Genomic DNA, 20111 nt, shown 5'->3' on the forward strand with positions numbered 1-20111 from the left:
TGAAAATTACCCTAATGAGAAGAGAGGAACCATATCATGTATTTGGAAAAACACTGGGGTAGAAATAACAGGATGGGATTTGGATCCTGGTTGTAGCAATACGTTACCTGTGCCACTTCTGGCAAGTAATATATCGAGAAGATAAAAGGATGTTTAAAAAAGAAACATGTACAAAAAAAGATGGAAGTAAAAGGTATAACAAAAAATCAATACAGAAAGTGAATGTTTAAAAAAATTTAATGCTGCACCTAAGATCTGAAAAATGTCTTATAGTCATTCTCAACTCCTCCATTCACCAAATAATGATCGTGAGCAGCAGATGGTATTCTGTTAACAAAGGAGAGAAAATGGCTGCTGAAGTCCTCTTTTGCCTTTATCCTTATTAAACAGAAAGTCTCTGCAATCTTAAAACACAGAAAGGGTTGGGAAAATGATTAATGAAAATTATATCCACTTAAAAGAGTTTCTAGTTGCTTTAGATTAATATAAGCCGTATAAGTTACATCCTAAAGTACTGAAGGAATTTAACAAAATAACTCATAACTTGGACAGTAAACCTTTGAGTCAGGGTGATTTGGTGGAGGTGCTAACAACAGATAGAAGCTTCAAAAACAAAAACTTGTTACTATCATTCCCTGGTATATCCACAGTGAAAGCATGGTACCTGGTGTGCCTTAATGGCTTTACAAATGTCTTTGATAAAATTCTAAAGTACTGTGAATTTTTCAGTTTGTGGAAAAATAGAAAAGGAAACTGATCACTAGGCGGCAGCATTGATTCATGAAAACCGAATATGCCCACCCAACATAGTTTCCCTGATAAAAGAGAAATGAAGATCCGTGCAAAGCATTGGACAAATTTCACATAAATAGTCCCTATAAACAAGTTGGAGAAGAGACTATCTAATAATTAAACAAATTTGTAGCTGGTTGAATGGGAGCACTATGCTGTCTAATGGATCCGTATCAACCTGAGTGGAGAGAGCTCTGGCTTATTAACATTGTGTTTTTCAATCTTACACAAACAGAATTTTTACCAAACTTGACAATGACTTAAAAACTGAGAAAAACAGCCCGAGGTAAACACAACAAAACAAAAATCCAAATCAGTAAAATAGAATATTAAAATGAATAAATATATAAAATGGGGTATATAACTATGCCAAGTTTAGAATGGATATCCTAGTTTATATGTAAAAAACTTGTTTTCATTTAAACCCCATCAATCAAGAGTATATGATTGCTATAAAACAAGTTTAATTATACTGTATATTTGTTAAATAATATACCTATTATGCATACCTTCCACTTCACCTTAAATCATCAGAATTTAAATATTCCAGTCTCTTACAGAGAGATATGGTAGCCAGTGGGACTCTGAAAAATGAAGGCGCAAGATCCCCATTTCCAGTTTGGCCTCTGAATACCTAGAATAAGCTGTTCACTGGTAAGTCCTATAAATCATACCAAATTTTGTAAAGGGGGCCTAATGTTATTGGTCACAATGCCAAAAGATCCATATTGCTATCCTTGTCTTAAAGGTAAGAACTTTGAAGCATCATTAGGGGCACATCCAAGCATATCATAGGTCTTTTAATAATTCTACCATACTTCCTTCCTTTGCTACTTATTGAGTATTCCTTTTTGTCCCATTTCAGATCTACTGAACCATCTCAGTGAGAGTGGAGCCTTATAATATTTAAAGCAATTCAGGTAATTATGAAAATGACCCACAACACAGGTTTGCAAACTGCCTTAGGTCATCTAAATATTTCTTTCAATCAGGCTTCAGGAACTTGATATTATACTTTCTACTCATAGGCAGCTTATAAAAATACAAAGACCTGGTCAAATTAGAGCCCTGTTACTCATAAGTGTGACTTTTCATAAGGCAGTTAACCTTACTGAGTGTTGATTACTCCATGTGTAAAATGGTCACTGTGCTAAGTATTTAGCATCATGCTTGACGCGATATGCACTTAATGCTACCTACTAAATTTTGAAGGTGAAGGCGCCAAATATACTGTATGGCCAGTTAAAGACTGTTCCATGATTCTGGGTAGCACCCAGCAGGTTGGCATGCCACTGTGAAGACACTGTATACTTGCTCATCCACATGAATACTTTGTTACATGTCTGAGGAACATGTTGACGTGGATAGTCTACATTTATATTAAATACTACGTTAAAAGTTTTTATCATGTCTCACAATAGGTGAAAAATTCTGAATGATCTTGTTAAAGTGTTAAATAAGATGTTTCAGTAAAACATGTTAGTGAAGCTTATCTTTTATCTCTTATTCTTTTTATATCAAGATTTGTAATATTTAAGCTAAAACTGTCAACATGTAAGGCCATTTGATTTAGTATTTTAGCCTAAAAGCAATGTTTTAAACTATTGCTTTAGATGGTATGTTTTCAGTAAAAAAGAAACAAATTCAGTCCTTTTGCAGTTAATTGTTTACAAAAAAATTTAGTGAAAATATCTTGCCAAGAAAAATTTGATTAAGCTGAACTTCGATAGTGCCAGAATCACAGAGTACAGAGGTTATTATGGGTTAAAATTTATTTGAGGCTCTTTATTAATAAGTGATTATAAGTCTCATTAAACAACATAAAAACTTGACAATGCATAAGAATCAAGTTGGCACTCATAGCTGTGTTTCCTTTACAATGTTCACGCAAAAAAACATCCAATTGAATTGGTTAAGAGCACAAAAAAACCTACCCTGTGCACCCAGGAATAAAGAATTGCTTATATCATTTGTTTTTTTTTGTCTTGTTTTAAAATTTTTTAAGGTTTATTTATTTTGAAAAAGAGAGACAGAATGCAAGCAGGGGAGGGGCAGAGAGAGAAGGAGAAAGGGAATCTGAAGCAGGCTCCAGACTATGAGCTGTCAGCACAGAGCCCAATGCAGGGCTCGAAATCACAAGTCATGAGATCATGACCTGAGCCGAATTCGGGCATTTAACTAAGCCACCCAGGTGCCCCAAGAATTGTTTATACTATATGGTGTGCTTTCATTTTCCCTACCATTAATAGAAATATCCATACATATTTGGGTAATGGTTTTTCTGATATCCTCAGGTAAATTCATCACTTTAAGATTTTAGAAGGATACATATTAGAAACTCATTGCTGTGGGGGCGGGGACTGATTTGCTTACTACTTTGTGTGTAATTTGTATTATATTAAGCATGTTGGCAAAGTATGACTTAGACTTCATTTGTACTGTTAGAATACATTTCACTTAGCAAATGAATGACCTGATTCCTTCCTGATTTTTGGAAGTAGTTTACCCATTTAAAATACCACTATTTACTTAAGCAGCACATTTGGTTTATAGTCTCTAATTAAGTTACCTGTTTGGTTTATTCAGTTTGCATTATTTTCATTTTATTATTAATTATAAAACCTTATATTAGAAAGCAAAATATTTGTTTTATTTATTAAAGAGACAGCGAGTATGTGGGCACACATGGGGGAATGGGCAGTGAGAGGAAAAGAGAGAAGAAATCCATACAGGTTCTGCGCTGTCAGCACAGTGCCTGAGGTGGGGCCTGAACTCATGAACTGTGAGGTCATGACTAGAGCTGAAATCAAGAGGCGCATGCTTAATTGACTGAGCCACTTAGGCGCCCCTAAAGCAAAGTATTTATGATACTAGTTAATACTAGTTAATACTAGTTAAACTTCCTCTAATCTCCAGGCAGATCAGATCATCAACCAAGATATGCTGGATGAGCATGTCTGAAGACCAGTGAAGAAAACTATCTCAACAGTTCTCTCTTTGAAGTCTTGTTTCTGTGAAAGAGTGAAGATATTTTCCTCTGGAAAACGTTTTATTTGTGAACCAAAAAACTATCAGATCTAACAAGTAGAGTTTTAAATATTAAAAAGTACAAATGAAATCTACCTCTAAACTCTGGAAAGATCTATTCCAGAAGCTCTTTTCAGATTTTATATAAATTAGCCCTCATCTTCTCTTATTGAGCTTGTATTAGTTTCAGCCAAGGGTCAGGACTATGGCCTACAGGCCAAATCTCCCACCTGTTATTTTATGAAGTTTATTGGAGTACAGCCACAACTATTCATTTATGTATTAGCTATGGTTGTTTTCATGCGACAACAGGATTGAGTAGTTTTGACAGCAACCATATGGCCCTCAAAGCTTAAAATACTTGCTATCTGCATTTTTACAAAAATGCCAACCCTAACACTTGCCAACCCTGAAATACTTTCATGTTTTAAAAAAGAAAAACTATAAATTTTGTTTGAATTACAAGAATGTAAATATTTTTCTATTTTCTACTCACCAAAAAGTTACATACTTTGGCCCTCAGTGAGTTGATGAGGATTTATATGGACCAGTCTAGAGATCTCAACAGTAATTGAAACATTGTTTCTATGGATTCTTTAAAAAGTCTACAGTCAACTGGGGCACCAGAATGGCTTAGTTGGTTGAGCGCCTGACTGAGGCCATGATCTCACAGTTCTTGAGTTTGAATCCCACCTTGGGCTTGCTGCTGTCAGCACGGATCGTCTATCCCATTATTTCTCTGCCCCTCCCCTGCTTGTGCTCTCTCTCTTTCTCAAAAACGAAACAAAACAAAACAAAGTCCAATCAACTATACAGAGGGTTTTAGAAAACAGTCTATTTGTAGATGAGGGACATTATCTACTTAATTGATTCATTCAAATAATCAACCTATCTGTTGATTCTCTGAGGAACCATGTTTACTTCTTTTAAAAATAGGTTTATGGAACCAAGGAGTCAAGTTCTAACAATAATAGCGAGCACTGACTCAATATAATCATAAGGTTTATTTACTCACATTTATAAACAACAAAAAACTCCATTAATGCTAAGAATTCCCCAATTTTTAAGATTAAAAATTTTTAAGACTATATGGAATCTTTTTTTTTTCCAGATAATATGCAACTTTGTTAGCATTTTTTCTTTTCTTAACCACAAATATTTTTTACCCAGACTTCTAAAATACTAGAGAACAACCAAGGACCAGGGCAGTGTGATAAATGAGGATGGTTCAGACAACAAGACTTACCTTTCTGTGACTTTTTAAAAAATCAAAAACACATGTTATCTTGCACTACTGATGGTATTTGTATGCTTGATTTAACATAGCACACAAATTTCTCTTTTTAACTAGTGTTCTATAAATATTAAAATACCAAATATTTTTTCCAAAAGTTCTCACAGCACACATCAGATTTTCATACTATTTAAAAGAAAAATAAAAGTAAGCTACCAAACATGATTTAGGCAAAATAAATAAATAAAAATAATAAAAATTTTTCAAGGAAATGTAGAAATATTTTAATTTACATATCATCCTACAACGAATCAATATAGAGTCAAAAGGCCACAATTACACATTCATAAAAATTCCATACATCAGAATAATCAGTTTCTATACAAAGATTTACAGATGTCCAATGTATGTAGTTTTTCCTCAGTGTGCTACAGAGTTTAGAGGTTCTGCTCGAATGTTCCCCAAATCAAGCGCAGAATCTGTCTCTTCATCAATTTCTCCAATGACTGCACTGTAGTTAAGGAGAAAAAAAAATCAGTTAAAATAATCTCATTTCTAAATAAAACTGAAAGGACACAGTAAAACCTACTTACTTAAGGTGAAAAGCAAGTACCCTTTTCATGAAGTAGTGAATTGCAATTTAAGCCACAAAATTCAAGAAGTAATTTGAAGGCAACATTATTGCACCAACCAATATTAAAAGACACTGTATACAGTATGATTGGATCATGAGTCTTTAAAGGAAAATGACACATATCAGATAGATATGGTACAGAACCCCAAAACTGGGGCACCTGGGTGGCTCAGTTGGTTAAGCATCCACCTTCGGCTCCGGTCATGATTTCACAGCTTGGTTCGTGAGTTCCAGCCCCCCTGAGGCTCTGTGCTGACAGCTCGGAGCCTGGAACCTGCTTCGGATTCTGTGTCTGCCTCCCTCTCTGCCCCTTACCTGCTTGTGCTCTGTCTCTCTCTCTCTCAAAAATAAGCAAACATTAAAAGAAAAAAAAAGTACAGTTCTTCACATCCAAAGATAATAGTAGCAACAGGTACTCAGGCATCTTAACAAATGATTTTTGACGTGACTGGCTAGGGTTAAAGCCAGAAAGTTTCCTTGCTTCAACACCACCGTAACATCTATAACATTATTCTCATTAATACCAAGCGAAACACCACGCCATGGCTCTCGAGCTGGGTACGGCTGTTATATCCAGACCCGAGGACACATATAAAACATCACAGCATCAAAAATTGGTTGTTTAAATTAGTTTGGCTTTAATAAGAGTTAATTCTATAGGTGAATGCAATTAATAGAGAATTTTCCCACTTTTGCTTTAAACTTTATAAAGCCTTCAGCTCTCTGATATATGAGAAGTACCAAACTCTGGTTAAAATAAATATTGTTTTCTCAATATAAAACAAATCAAAGATCTCCATTCCACCTTAAAACACTTAGTATCATTTAAAATCCTTTAGGAAAATAGCGGAGTGCTGGCACAGGTTTCAAAACTGGGTTTCCAAAGGAAAAGCAGGAGGCCGACCTGCCGTGTTCACTCACATGCACAGTGCAAATCCTCCCACTATGGCCAATTTCAAGCTGCCACCAGGACATCAACCAGCCGGCCAAATTCGTGAAAATATAACAATCTGCTTCCACGAGCCGGTCAAGCTGGCTCTAGCACACCACTGAGTCTACACCAAAGTCTAAATTTTTTTAAAAAATGAAGTTGAAACGTTTGTTTTTTTATGTTTTAAAATCAAAGTAGGAGAAAACTTCTTGAAATCAATTATTAGGCAGAGATCCAATAAAAACTAATCATTATTAGTCTGGTCAGGGAAACTGGCCCCCACCAAATACTTTGCCTTTCTCTCATATTTTATAGCTCACTTTATGACCTCACACCTAAAAGTCACCTCTTTAGAATATTTTATAAACTCCCCAATTTTGATTACAGATCAAAGGATTTATCCATCTAAAGGTGATTTTCTTAAGTTAAATGAATAAAGTATTCCCTCATCTTCTATATCCTATTTGTCTTCCAAAATGATGTGTAATTGATCTTTTGCTGCCTTCCACCCATGTTTTAATTCTATACTCACTAGAAAACGGATTCAACAACTTTAAAGCCTCTTCAACTGCACTCTCTCATATAATAGCTACAAGGGACTATTAAGTGTAATTAAATTTAAAATTCAATTCCCGTCACACCAGTTTTCAAGTACTCAATGGCCACACCTGGCTAGCACCTTACTACAGTGGACAACGCAGCCTGACATTTCCATCTCTGCCACAAGCTCTACTGGACACTATTGCTTTATACTCTTGTAAATTGCTACCACTAAAGTATATTTTCTCAAACTGTCATATCAGTGTGTCGTAAGTTAACTGAGGCTACAGCATAAACATGGAGCCTCTTAGGTGTTCCACTTATACTAAAAAATTTAAAGAAAAAAAGTAGTGGTTAAGTACTTATTCATAGACTCAAAAGTTACAGAGCATGAATTCTTTAAAATTATTCACAAAAGAGGTTTCAAAGGCATTTTTAAACCCTAGCCTTGGACCCTAAGAAGTATATTTATGTTCCTCTAAAATTAGGGTTATTTTGGAAGAACATTTTACCTACCAGAAATGTGACCAATCTCAGTAGATAAAAACCTCTTCTCCACACACCAAGGCAGTGCACCTATAGTAGATTTGATCTGCCTTAAAAAGAAGACCTAAGTACTTACACATTGTCACCTCTGACGATGTACAGCCCTAGCACCACCTGTTCTACTCCCTGTGAAGAGCTGAAAACTCGTTCATGACTTTCATCCAAAATCAAATTAATGGTCTGGTCAAAACCTTTCAGTGTTCCCTGTAAAGAAAACATTCAAGAGAAAAAGACAAATATTCTGGTTTACTTGAATGTATACATTAAATGACACAAAACTTTTAGTTCCAGGGACACTAACACAAGTATTGATTTTAAATATAAGTCCACTGAAAATAGAATACCTCTTTAGAACGAACATTACCCAAAACTTACCTCTTGGCTTTTGAAGAGGAAAAACCACACCACACATCTGACTAGTGTGCAGAGTTGTTCAGAGTTACAAAGGACACCCATGTACCAGTGTAAGGAAGTAGCCTAAAAGCCCATGTGGTGTAGGAGCTAACATTAGACACAGACTATTACAAATAATAAGGGAAAAATACATAAATATACAAAAAGAGGGAAGCCTATACAGACCAGCCATAGCTGGTAACACAACAGTATCACTTCATTCTATAAACTAGTCGGAGGCCCCGTGCTAAACACACTGCACACATTATCTCAAGTCCTTTTCATCCTTTGAGGTAAATACTATAGTTATTCCCACTTGAGAGAAGAAACACTGAGGCATAGAGAGGTTAAGTCATCTCTCAAGGTTTCATGGGGAGAAAGTAGCAGAGCTAGGTGTTGAACCACAAAAGGCTAGCACTGAACTACCATATTATACTTCTACAAACAAGCAAATATAATTTACCATTCTTTGGAGATTCAAATCAGTCCCATAAATATATGCAAACTTCAACTGGTGGGGACAGCTAACATTTAATAAGTACTTACTATCTGCCAGTGTTCTATGGGCCTCATATGTATTTATTTAATCTTCCCCAAACCCGGTAAGGTAGATACAAATAGGATTGTAATTAGTAAAATCAGAACTTGAAGGAAGTATTCAGAGAAAATTTTATGGAAGAATCCTGGTTTTGAATAAAGGAAGATATGGGTCTAACACAACATAGTAACTCAAATGTTTTTCAAGTTTCTGAAGAAATGTCAACTTATATTAGTTTTGGTTGGTTAATTCTCTCAATCTCACTATTAAACTGTTTTGAAAATAAAAATACGTAAAATCAGAAGATAAAAAGAGAAAATGATAACCTAGAATTTGGAAGAGAAAGAAAATCTGGAGTATTTATAACCTAATTAGTACGTAGTTATTATCACAGAGACATAGCCTCTTGACTTTATTTTACATGTTAAGTGTTCTATCAAGTGAGACAGGTGTCAAAAAAATTACAAAATTACTGAACTTTAGTATTCAAAATGCCTTTTAAAAAAGCTTTCCTTCTTTTTTTTCTTTAAAATTTTTACTGTTTATTTTTGAGAAAGAGAGTCAGAGCACAAGCAGGGTGGAAGCAGAGAGAGAGAGGAGACACAGAATCTGAAATAGGCTCCAGGCTCTGAGCTGTCAGCACAGGGCCTGATGTGGGGCTCGAACCCATAAGCTGTGAGATCATGACCTGAGCAGAAGTAGGACTCAGCCAGACTTAAGCCAGGTGGCTTAAACTACTAAGCCACTGAGCTGCCCCTAACTTTCCTTCTTCTACACAATTTAAATATTTCTCACACTTATCTATCCTATAAAAATAGGAAAATTTAAATGAGGGTTTCTTTTTTAACAAAATAAAAAACCTATTTGCAAATATTTAATAGCAATAGATTTCTTAAAGTGTTAAGATGAGATAAAAATGTTTCAAACTGCCCTTACTGACAAAATACACTGAGATGCCTAAAAAAAAGATTGTTCTCTTGATTAAGAAGGAAGCAAGGCAGGGGCGCCTGGGTGGCTCAGTCGGTTAAGCGTCTAGACTCTGATTTTCAGCCAAGGTCATGATCTCAGTTTCCGGAGTCTGAGCCCCGCATCAGGCTGTGTGCTGACAGCACGGGGCTCACTTAGGATTCTCTCTCTTTCTACCTCTGCCTCTCCCCTACTCACACTGTCTCTGCCTCTCTCACAATAAATAAATAAACTTAAAAAAATTTTTTAAAGAAGGAAACATGGCAACTGGCCTTAGCTTTAGAGTCAAGTTCAATTTATTTATTTAGAGTCAAGTTGAATTTAAATTTCAGTTTTGTTCTGCCACTTATTATCCAAGTCACTCTGGGACAGTGACTCACTTTTTCTGAACCTGGTTCCTAACTGAGAATTCAGCAATACTTCTTCAGAGTTGTATTGAAGATTAAGTGATATAATAAATATCAAGTGCCTGGTACATGATATACATCTAAATAAATGGCTAAATTTAACACTTTGATAAGTCACTTAGGGACTCACTTGGAAAAATCACAAGGATTAAAAAAAAAGACACAATTACAAAATGGAAAAATAAGAGATTAAATTATATGAATTAGATAGACAACAGAGAAAGTTTAGCAGCTTTAAAACTTTTTTAAACACTGTATGAATTATAAGTGAAGAAATAATTAAGTAGCTAAAAATCATGAGATCAATTCCTCAGATCAAGAAACAGATCAAGGAGAGAATCCAATAATTTTCTGGAATAAAAAGGGGATACTGTGATAAAAAGTCAAGTGAATTAAGAGTCAATTATAATGTTCTCTACAGCAAAGAAAGGTCATACAACCTACAAATACTAAAAATATATTAACAACTATACAAATCTTAAGTGTTCATTATTCTATATACGTAGTATCTAAATCATAAAGAAGTTTCTTAGAGACATACACAAAACTGAAAAAAAAAAACCACTATGATTCATGTCGTGGATGTCAGAGCACTGAATGGGGGAAGGAAATAAAAATGTTAGAGAAAGATAAATATAAAATACAGGCAGATGACTGAAGATTAGACTAGAAACTCTCTGAGGACAGACTCTATTATTCATCTTGGCTCCTAGAAGCTTTGTATATAAATTACACCCAACATTTATTAATGAAGAAAATATGGATCAGCAGTTATTTATGATAAAGAGCTGAATCATAACAAAACTGCAATACAGGTGTACTGTGGTGCTCAGACATTAGAGATCGGAAGTTGGACTTAAAACTTTCCAAGGAGAGAATGGATATGCTAAACACTTACCACAATCATTCTCCCATCAGAAGTAATAACTGCCACAGTTCCTGATAACTGAATTAAGGAAAGCATTCTCAGGGAATGAAAATTAAAATGTTACAATCTTGTAAGGAGATGGTTTGAATCACTAGGAAAAAGTTAAGATACAACTATTCAACATAGCCACTACATTCACAATATAACTTTAAGTGTCTAACTTCCTCAATTAAATTACAAAATTAAAACAGGGAAAAGAGAATCCCTTTCTGTTTGTGATCAGTTGTTTCCCATCTATCTCAAAACAGCTGAGAAGTTTGGTACTCTTTTTCACTGGGGAATGTTACCAGTTGGGAGTTTGAGCAAGACATTTCCCCCTTTACTCAACCTGTTCCTTGATCTCTAAAAGGAAAACTAAATTAGTGCTAAATTAATCAATGTTGACGGTTTTCTAAGTGTTAAGACACTTTCTTCTAGGACCTGGCCTCTGGAAATCAAAAAAGATGCTATAATCAAGGTCACAAGGTGCCAATACGCTTGCATTATTAAGCCGTTAGTATTTCACTTTTGTCCCATATTTGTACACGAGAGCCATGTAATGTTTCTCTCCTGAGATTTTATAATGGTAACAACTATACAGGGTACATTAAGCCTTCCCCTGGGGTTTTAAAAGTTATTTTGCCCTTCGTGACAAGCAATTACAACGAGTGTCATTTTCATCCTATCAACAATGTGAAGACTTTGAGTGGTAAAGGGCCAGAAAATCTGTGCGCCATCCTTAAAGTTTCTGGTTCTCTTCGAACAACGAGCAAAGCCAATGAATAAAACAATGATTTGCCTCCTCGCCAAATGTGAACGTATAGGCCCCAAGGAAGTAGTATGGAGGAACAGATGGCTGATTACTATAGAGACAGGGATTTCTATAGAGACAGTTCGGAATATTTCGGGTATTTTTAGGTTAAAATTAACATGGGCCCTGACCCGCAGGAACGGCGGGCTCCAGCCCCGGGATCGGGATTGGCGGGTCCCAGGTCCTTAAGCCCCTCACCCGCAGCCCAGGCCGCGCAGTGGCCGCACATCCCAGCCGCCCGCCGATCCCTACTCCGATCGCTCCAGCACCAGCCCTCCCAGTGCGCACGCGGGCTGCGCCGCGGCTCCGACTGACGGCTGTAGCAGCCTGCCCGAGGATACGGTTGATGTAGTTCTCCAAGGCGGACGTCATGATGGTCGGCCCGCCGCTCTGAACAACACAGCAGCGCAGGCTACAAGTGGAGCTAAAAAGGCCCGCCAGCGACCGGCAACCGCTCCCGCCGAGTGGCGGAAGCAAATATCGCGAGAATTACAGCTCCGCCGGCTGAGAGGGTAGGAAATTTAAAGAAACCGGCCAACCACACTTGAGAGGCAAAGCGACGGCGAGTTAGTGCGCCTGCGTAGTGTTTCCGCTGTTTTTCCGGCAGGCGAGCTCTGGAGCCAAGAATGACGAAAGCGAGCCGCGGGCGGAAGAAAGGAAGAAGCTTCTTGAAGGTGGGGTAGGAGGGAGACGGTGGGAGAGCGAGTTTTCTAGCGGAGTGAAAGGCAATGTTGTAGAAGTCACCGGGGGAGAATGTTGAGAGAAGACAGGGAAGGCGGGAGAAAACGAAATAAGGTGTTTCACCACAAGTAGAGAGATGAATGTGTTCTCATTTGAAATGTAAGTGCGGGGAAGTGAAACGATGCCTAATTTTCTGCCACAGGGGCCGAAAATTAATCTTTTAGAAGCTCGGTGTCCTAGGACAAAATTGTGCACGTGTGACATCTCTGGAGAACACTACAGTAAAAAGCATGTTCGCGCGTTCCACATTTCCCTTTAAAAGTGCTCCAACGTGAAGGCGTAGTTACTCTTTTTTTTTAAGAAACTGAATACAAACAAAGATGTGTGATCTTCTCAAAGAAAACCGCCTCCCGTTCATCACACTGCAGGGTCTCTCTGCCCTCAGGGTGAAATTAGCAAATACCTGGCAGATCTGCCGCTGCCTGCCAAAGAAAGGACTCTGAAAGAGCCTTCCAGATAAGCACGAGACTAGGTTTTAGACGCGTCTCTGCTAACGAATTAGGCGGGTGTCCTTGCAGAAGTAATAGCAATTTGCCTGGGTCTCAATCCTGTCACTGGTATTATTTTGGGTATCACATATATTACTAGAAAAAGTCACTTCTATTTTACGGTAACTTATAACTTGAGTTAGGGTTATGATTTCTTAACTGAAGTATTATGGGTTTGAAATCATTTGCAGTTTCATCCTTTTTCTTCTGAAAAGTGAAGCGTGTTTTCATAACAGCACACTCAAAAAATTACCTACAGATCATTCCCAAAAGGTTAGTATTTTATATACTGAAGGGTACTCTGACCTGTTTGAAACTCCATATAGTCTGGAATTAGGTGATGAGTGTTCCATTATTTTTAGGGGGGCGGGGGAAATGAAAAGTATTTTCCATCAATGAAAACATGAAGATACTTTTTGATTTGCGAATGTTAGACATGGAAATAAAGAAAAACAGAGTGCTGATTAGTGATAAATGAGATATTACTAGTAAGGAGTTTTAAAAAATAATGTGCTATATTTTTAAAATGAATAATTCGTGTAAGTTTTTCATCTCTTAGAGTGCTTATGTTTGAAAATGTTTATTAACATATAGTAACAATTAATTTTTATCATAAATACATTATAACTTTATGACCTTGTGAGGTTTCCAGTAAATTAATATGCCAGATAAATAGAAGATGTGGAGTGGTTATGTAGCATCACAAAATCCCTTTAGCTTGAACATTTTTTTACACAAATCTTAAAACTGCTATATTTTCTGTAGTCCCTAAGGGTCACAAATGCTGAGAGAGAGCCTATGGATAGAGGAAAGTCCAGTTAGTAAGACAAAAAAAAAAAAAAAAGACATCAGATGACCTTGGGATTCTATGGACAGAGAGTTCAACACCTCATAAAGGAAAATTAAGTCAGGGGAAAAGGATAAATATAAACATCTGACAGCTGAAAAACCAAAGTGTACAATGACACCTTTAGTTTCAATCAAAACCTCTCAAAATGCTACTCATTTACATAATACTCTATTACTGTTAAAAAGACGCAACCAAAGTATGCTGGAATAGATACTCATTTTATTCCATTAGTCCTGAATCTAAACCTTAAGGAGAAAACTAAATTTTGCTTTCATATTTAGTTCATTTAAGACTAGCCTACGGGTGCCTGGGTGGCTCAGTTGGTTAATCTACCAACTCTTGATTTAGGCTCAGGTCATGATCTCATTGTTCAGGAGCCCGAGCCCCTCTCCATCAGGCTCTCGGCTGACAGTACAGAGCCTGCTTAGGATTCTCTCTCTCTCTCTCTCTCTCTCTCTCTCTCTCTCTCTCTCTCTCTCTAAAATGAATAAATAAACATTAAAAAAAAAAGACTAGCCTAAAATTTTTTATATCTCCCAGCCCAACCTTGAGCCTCCCCCTCATTAGAAATCCAGTCGCCTGTATTCAGAACAACAGATAAGAGTAAACAAGAACAGGACAGAGAAGAGAAAGGAGAATCCTTAGACATATGACATCCTGGGAGTTACTTTTTTGCTAGTGGAAATCAATGTGTATAAAATGGGTCTCTCTGGAAGCACTGCTAAGGAGGATCTTAATGATCGTCCTGAGAATCAGGGCATAACTCATCTCTCTTTGTATTCTGCATTCTTTTGTTAATCTGAAGAATCAGACTCATACTAGGATCTGAGTAAACTGAATTTTACTTTGCTGTGAACGGCCCATGGAAAATATTACTTTTAATCTAGTATGATATGAACTCACATTTACTTTTTATTGATTTACATTCCTGAGTTCCAAAAGTGTCAAACACTTAGTAATAGATATTGAATAGATCATTCTAGGGTTTTCCAAGACAAAAAAGGACATAAATCATGGTCTCTCCTTAGAAGTAAATTACTAAATAGGTGCAGAGCTTTTATTATAAACCTGAAATAATTAGGACATGGAAAAACAATAAATATTCCAAATTATAAAGATAATTGATGTTGAAATATTAGTTCATTTTACACTATAAATTATAAAGTGTTTCCCATATATATATATTTTTTTGTCTTTAAGATATTAAGACAGGCATTTTAAACTCCCATTTGCTAAAGGATGGGGGTGGGAAATCACATACTGTCGGAATTGAGAAGCAGTAAAGGATCATGATTAAGAGCACTGACCTAGGAACTAGCCTGTGTACATTTGGATACTGTGTAATCAAGCGGATTGCATAATCTTACCTCAGTTTCCCCAAGTGTAATGTTGAGAAAATGTTGGTACTTACCTCATCAAATTTGGGGGGAACTAAAAGTAATTCTTGTAAAGCTTGGCATAAATAAGCACTTAATAAACGTAAGTTGTTATAACTCAAGCACCTCTATCACGGGTAACCTTTCTCTCAGTCCTGAAGCTTGTTCTCCTACAATAATTTTGTTCACTGCCCTTTTTTCTGATTGGCCAGTTTGAAGGGTTACGCATTTTAAGTGCTTGAGGAAGAGGGATATGTATTAAAATTTTGGAAGGCTTTATGAAACCTTCTGAAAAGCATAAGACTTCACCTGGGGCTTGAGGAAAAGTACAAATTCACTTTAGGAAGATTAATCCGACATCATTTAGCGGTGGTAAGAACTAAGGACAGAAAGGCTAACAAGAACCCAGGTGTGACTTTCTGAGTTATAGCAGTAGGAGTGGGAAAGCAGAAGAAATACCGTTCAAAGAAAACGGTTAAGAAAGGGAGTGGGCAGACCGCATATTGTGGGCTGCATTGTGCTAGTGGTGGGTGAATTGGAAGGATGGCGAGTGTAGGGAGAGCCTGGAAAAGACGAGACTGCTGGGTATTAAAGTAGATTCCTGGGTGTAAAACTGTGTCACTTACCAGCTAGTGTGAGGATACAGAACATACTGGTTACCCTTAAAAGGGCATTCACTTAATCTTAAAGGTCTAGTGGAGAGCCAGTCTGTCTCAGGAGGTTCACTGTTTGCCCTTAGACAGGATAATGTACATTAACAAAATACTTAGATCTACTTTTATGCATTCTTTACATTATTTTTATTTTGAAAATCCAAATAGTAGTGAAACATTTTAGCTACAGTGTGCTATGTAGGAATAAATACTGCATTCATAAAAAGCTCACTTGGAGCACCTGGATGGCTCAGTAGGTTAAGCGGCTGACTTCTGTTCAGATAACGAACTCATGACTCTTGAATTCCAGCCCAGCCTTGGGCTCTGTGCTGACATCTCAGAGCCTAGAGCTTGCTTGGGATTCGTGTCTCCCTCCCTCCCTCTCGCTCTCTGCCCCTCCTCCACTCACATGCTCTTACAAAAGTAGATAAACATTTTAAATTTTTACATAGCTCTCAATATAACAGCTTAAGGAAAAAATGGATCTGGGAAGGACTACTCCCCAGGACTACTGATGAATAATAGTTGCCTGACTTCACTCTCACTGAAATAACCTGGGAATCTTTGAAAACTGATGACCTGGCCCCACACCCAGACATTCCAAATTAAATCGTTTGAAGGGAGAACTCAGGTAACTGCGAAATGAAACAAAGTTTGGGAATTACCGAACTGCCGCTAATAATTCCTAACAAAGAAAAGCTGTTGTTACTTATTTACCTTTTAAAAAGAGTTGAAGGTAGCTTGAAAAATGAGTTTATGGAAGAGTTTACACTGCTGAATGCTTGAAACAAGAGCAGACTCCTGTTATCAGAGGTTGCAGGTGAAGCAGTTGCAAACTTTGCACAAAATGTAGTGATGCCAGAGATGGATGGCTCTGATTCATTGTGCTGTGGCTTTTGCACAAAGATCTAAGAGAACTGCAAACTAAGCACTATCAAAATGGAGAACAGAACTAAGCTAAGCCAAAGGAAGAATGGAGTGCCACACAATGAAAGATGTCATTTGTGTACTGTCTTGCTCCAGGCCTGGCGTGATCATGGTGGAGTCAGCTGCATACTTTGCATTCAGCTGTTGTTTCTTGGTAGCACAAGACATAAAGTGCTAAGAAAAATTAAGTATGAACCAACCCGCCTTCCATGTTATGCTAACATTTATCCCCTATTTAATAATCACGTAAGCTGATTTATATTATACAAACCAGCGCTATAGCACAACAGACTGTTACAATTCCACTCAGAATATGGGCTCTAAATATGGCTAATCTGGGGTGCCTGGGTGGCTCAGTTGGTTAAGCATCCGGCTTCAGATCAGGTCATGATCTCATAGTTCGTGGGTTTGAGCCCCATGTCAGGCTCTGTGCTGACAGCTCAGAGCCTGGAGCCTGTTTTCAGATTCTGTCTCCCTCTCTCCCTCCCCTGCTTGTGCTCTTTCTCTCTGTCTCTCAAAGATAAATTAAAAAATAAAAAATAAATAAATATGGTTAATTTGTCACTGTTTACTTCTCCCCTTCTGTGGTTCACCCACCTCTTTAGCAGCAGGTAGCTTTTTGGATAGGAAGGTCTTACAGCCCCTGACTCTGTCCTAAGAGGATGTTTGAATTTTTACGGTGTGGGGTGGCTTTATTTAAATAGCAAGTGAAGAGTAGGACTAATCTGAACAGAGTACCCATACCAGAGCGATTCAATATCTTTTTTTTTGGTATAAATTACCATCTATGTGTTATCACAACCACAAAGCAAGTTAATTAACATTCCTTCAAGCCAATGCATTTACTTGCAGTTTTACTTCTGCTGGTATTTAAAGCTTAGTGTCTTTAGTGGCTTGGATTGCAGTACAGGTAAAATTATATTGTCCCTTTCATTGGGATTTGGCATGACAAAATTAAAAAATCATATTGAAGGCAAACATTACTTTGACTTAGGTGTCTAGAATCTTTCACCTGAACTCATTCCTGAATGGTATAATCCACACTGAAGGAATAGATTGACTTAGATTTGTTGTGACATTATATTGCAAGAAAGATCAAATTTAGAGACTCCTGGCTGGCTCAGTTTGTAGAGCATGCCACTCTTGATCTTGGGGTTGTGAGTTTGAGCTACATGTTGGGTGAATAGATCGCTTAAGAATAAAATCTTAAAAAAGAGAGAGAGATCAAATTAGATATATTGGTATCCTTAGGGAAAAATACTGAAGTTAGGCTATGAGGGATGAATAATGTGAGAAAGCACAGAAGAGAAATGGAGTAGTAGAGTGACGTAGTTGAATTATATTGACGAAACTAAGTTTGACTAACCTTCCGTTACTTTTGGGAAGCAAATGCTGAAATTACATTAAAATATGTAAAATATGCCAAAGTTATTAGGAAAAATCAATTGTACTATACATTAGAGATTTGGACATATTTGATTTTGGAGTACATATAAACAACTTAGGTACTGTTGTTCCTGACCATCTTTCTCTGTGATACAGAGTCCTTTTAAATTCTAAACTTCTCCCAGAATTTCCTCCACAGTGGAATTAAGTAAAACATGGGTTTCTTCAGCCCAAATTACTATTTACTCATGTGTGTATTTCTGACTCATTATACTATCATTATCGTAAGGTGGAGGGCAAGGAGTGGCACATATTCAACCTGTACTGAAGTCTTCTCGATCAGACACTCACTGTCTTCTCAGCCCCCATCTCTCCTGTGAACATGTTCCATGGTTTTAGTTCCTTTGGGTTTTGTCTTGCCAAAGTCATTTTGTTAGTAAATCAGAGCCAGTATTTGAACCTAGGCAGTCAGGCTCCAATGTACTACACTGAAGTTTTAATGTTGTCCAAAGGAAATGCCCAGTAGAGTGAAAAAAATATGATTTAAACAAAACGTCATTTAAGGTTAATGGCCCAGATGTGGGCACTTGTGACTCATCCTTCAAATTTCTGGTTAGGCCACTTAAAAAGTTATTCAACAATAAATTCCTTTGCTGCATTTATTACATATATTTTTCTACATCATCTGTTTCTATTCAGTTGATCTGTATTATTACTGTGAAACTTTCTAACAGTGGTTGGCAAGCTATAGCTCTCAGACCAAATGTTTTTATAAAGTTTTATTGGAACAGCCATACCTACTGATTTATATGTCTATGGCTGTTCTTCAGGGACAGTGGCAAAGGTGAGTGGTTGTGAAAGAGACCATACGGCTCACAGAGTCATAAAATATTTGCTCTCTGTCTCTTTTGCAGAAAGTTCACAGATCTCTGTTCTCTAATGTCAACAAATGAGATTTCTAAAGTTTTTATATCAGTATTACCAAATTGTCCTTTTATAAAGTTCGCACACTTCCCACCAGGAAAATGAGATGATTCATCATCATCCTAACCAGGCTTAAGTATCACCAAGATGCCCAATTTGACCAACTTTAAGAAATAATTCCTCCATTTTTCTGAACTTAATAATTTGTACCATGAATAACAAACAAATAAAACTCAGATTAGACTTCAGAAGTATGTCTGTGTTTTTTCTTCCTTTTCTCCCTTCCTTCCTATTGTTGGAGTTTCAGCAGAATTGTAGATACATTTTCCAAGTCATTACCCCATGTGATAATGCACGTAATGGGATTTTTCTTGCATAAGAAATAGAAAATAAAGAGTGATCTTTATTTTTATTTTAAGATATGCATTAGAAATTAAAAACCACAAAAAAAAAATTAAAAACCACAGACATCATAACACAGTGAATTAAAGGAAATTATCAGCAGAGAGGGTTTTTCTTCTCCCCTTTGGAAACAAAAAGTAGTAAATCAAATTAAACACAACTCTGCATTAGGGATATTAATCTTTGTGGGTTTTTTGTGTTTTGGTTTGATTTGGTTTTTTGGCTATTTAGCATCAGGTGTTAGATAGAGCTCAGTATATCACGTACTTTTTTCTCCCTGGTCTTCTTTTCAGCAAGAGAGCCAGAGCCTCTGCTTGGACCTACCTCATTCTCTGAATTGGGACTTACAGAGAATGCACACGTGAGATCACATCAAGTTGCAGCAGGAACAAATTCATAAAGGAGCCATACCATTGTTGCTACTGGGTGCATCAGCTTCAGTCTGTAATGTTTGGCAGTGGTGTCCACAGGGTTCTAACTGACCCAGTTCTGCTGCATCCTTAGGACACGCTGCATGGTTATGTAATTTCCAAATCTTTCTCTCCAGCCTGTCTCACAATTATGTTGCTACTCAATATCATTTAATAACCCTTTGCTGCTTAAATCAGCTTATGTTGATTTCAGGTTTCAAGCTGACA

The 20111-nt window shown here is 37.0% G+C and overlaps 1 protein-coding gene across 1 annotated transcript; it reads right to left on the reverse strand.

Annotated features, from left to right (window-relative positions):
• Window positions 1-4804: 4804 nt before the first annotated feature.
• LSM8 (LSM8 homolog, U6 small nuclear RNA associated) lies at window positions 4805-12208 on the reverse strand. The gene is made up of 4 exons (XM_029924422.1): window positions 12068-12208; window positions 10907-10947; window positions 7781-7908; window positions 4805-5564 (listed from the first exon to the last, which is right to left on the reverse strand). Exons 1-4 carry the CDS (start codon window positions 12096-12098, stop codon window positions 5474-5476), a joined length of 291 nt encoding a protein of 96 aa, XP_029780282.1. The 5' UTR covers window positions 12099-12208; the 3' UTR covers window positions 4805-5473.
• Between the last annotated feature and the right edge of the window lie 7903 nt (window positions 12209-20111).

Source organism: Suricata suricatta, chromosome 2 (assembly GCF_006229205.1).
Source record: "Suricata suricatta isolate VVHF042 chromosome 2, meerkat_22Aug2017_6uvM2_HiC, whole genome shotgun sequence".
Lineage (NCBI taxonomy): Eukaryota > Metazoa > Chordata > Mammalia > Carnivora > Herpestidae > Suricata > Suricata suricatta.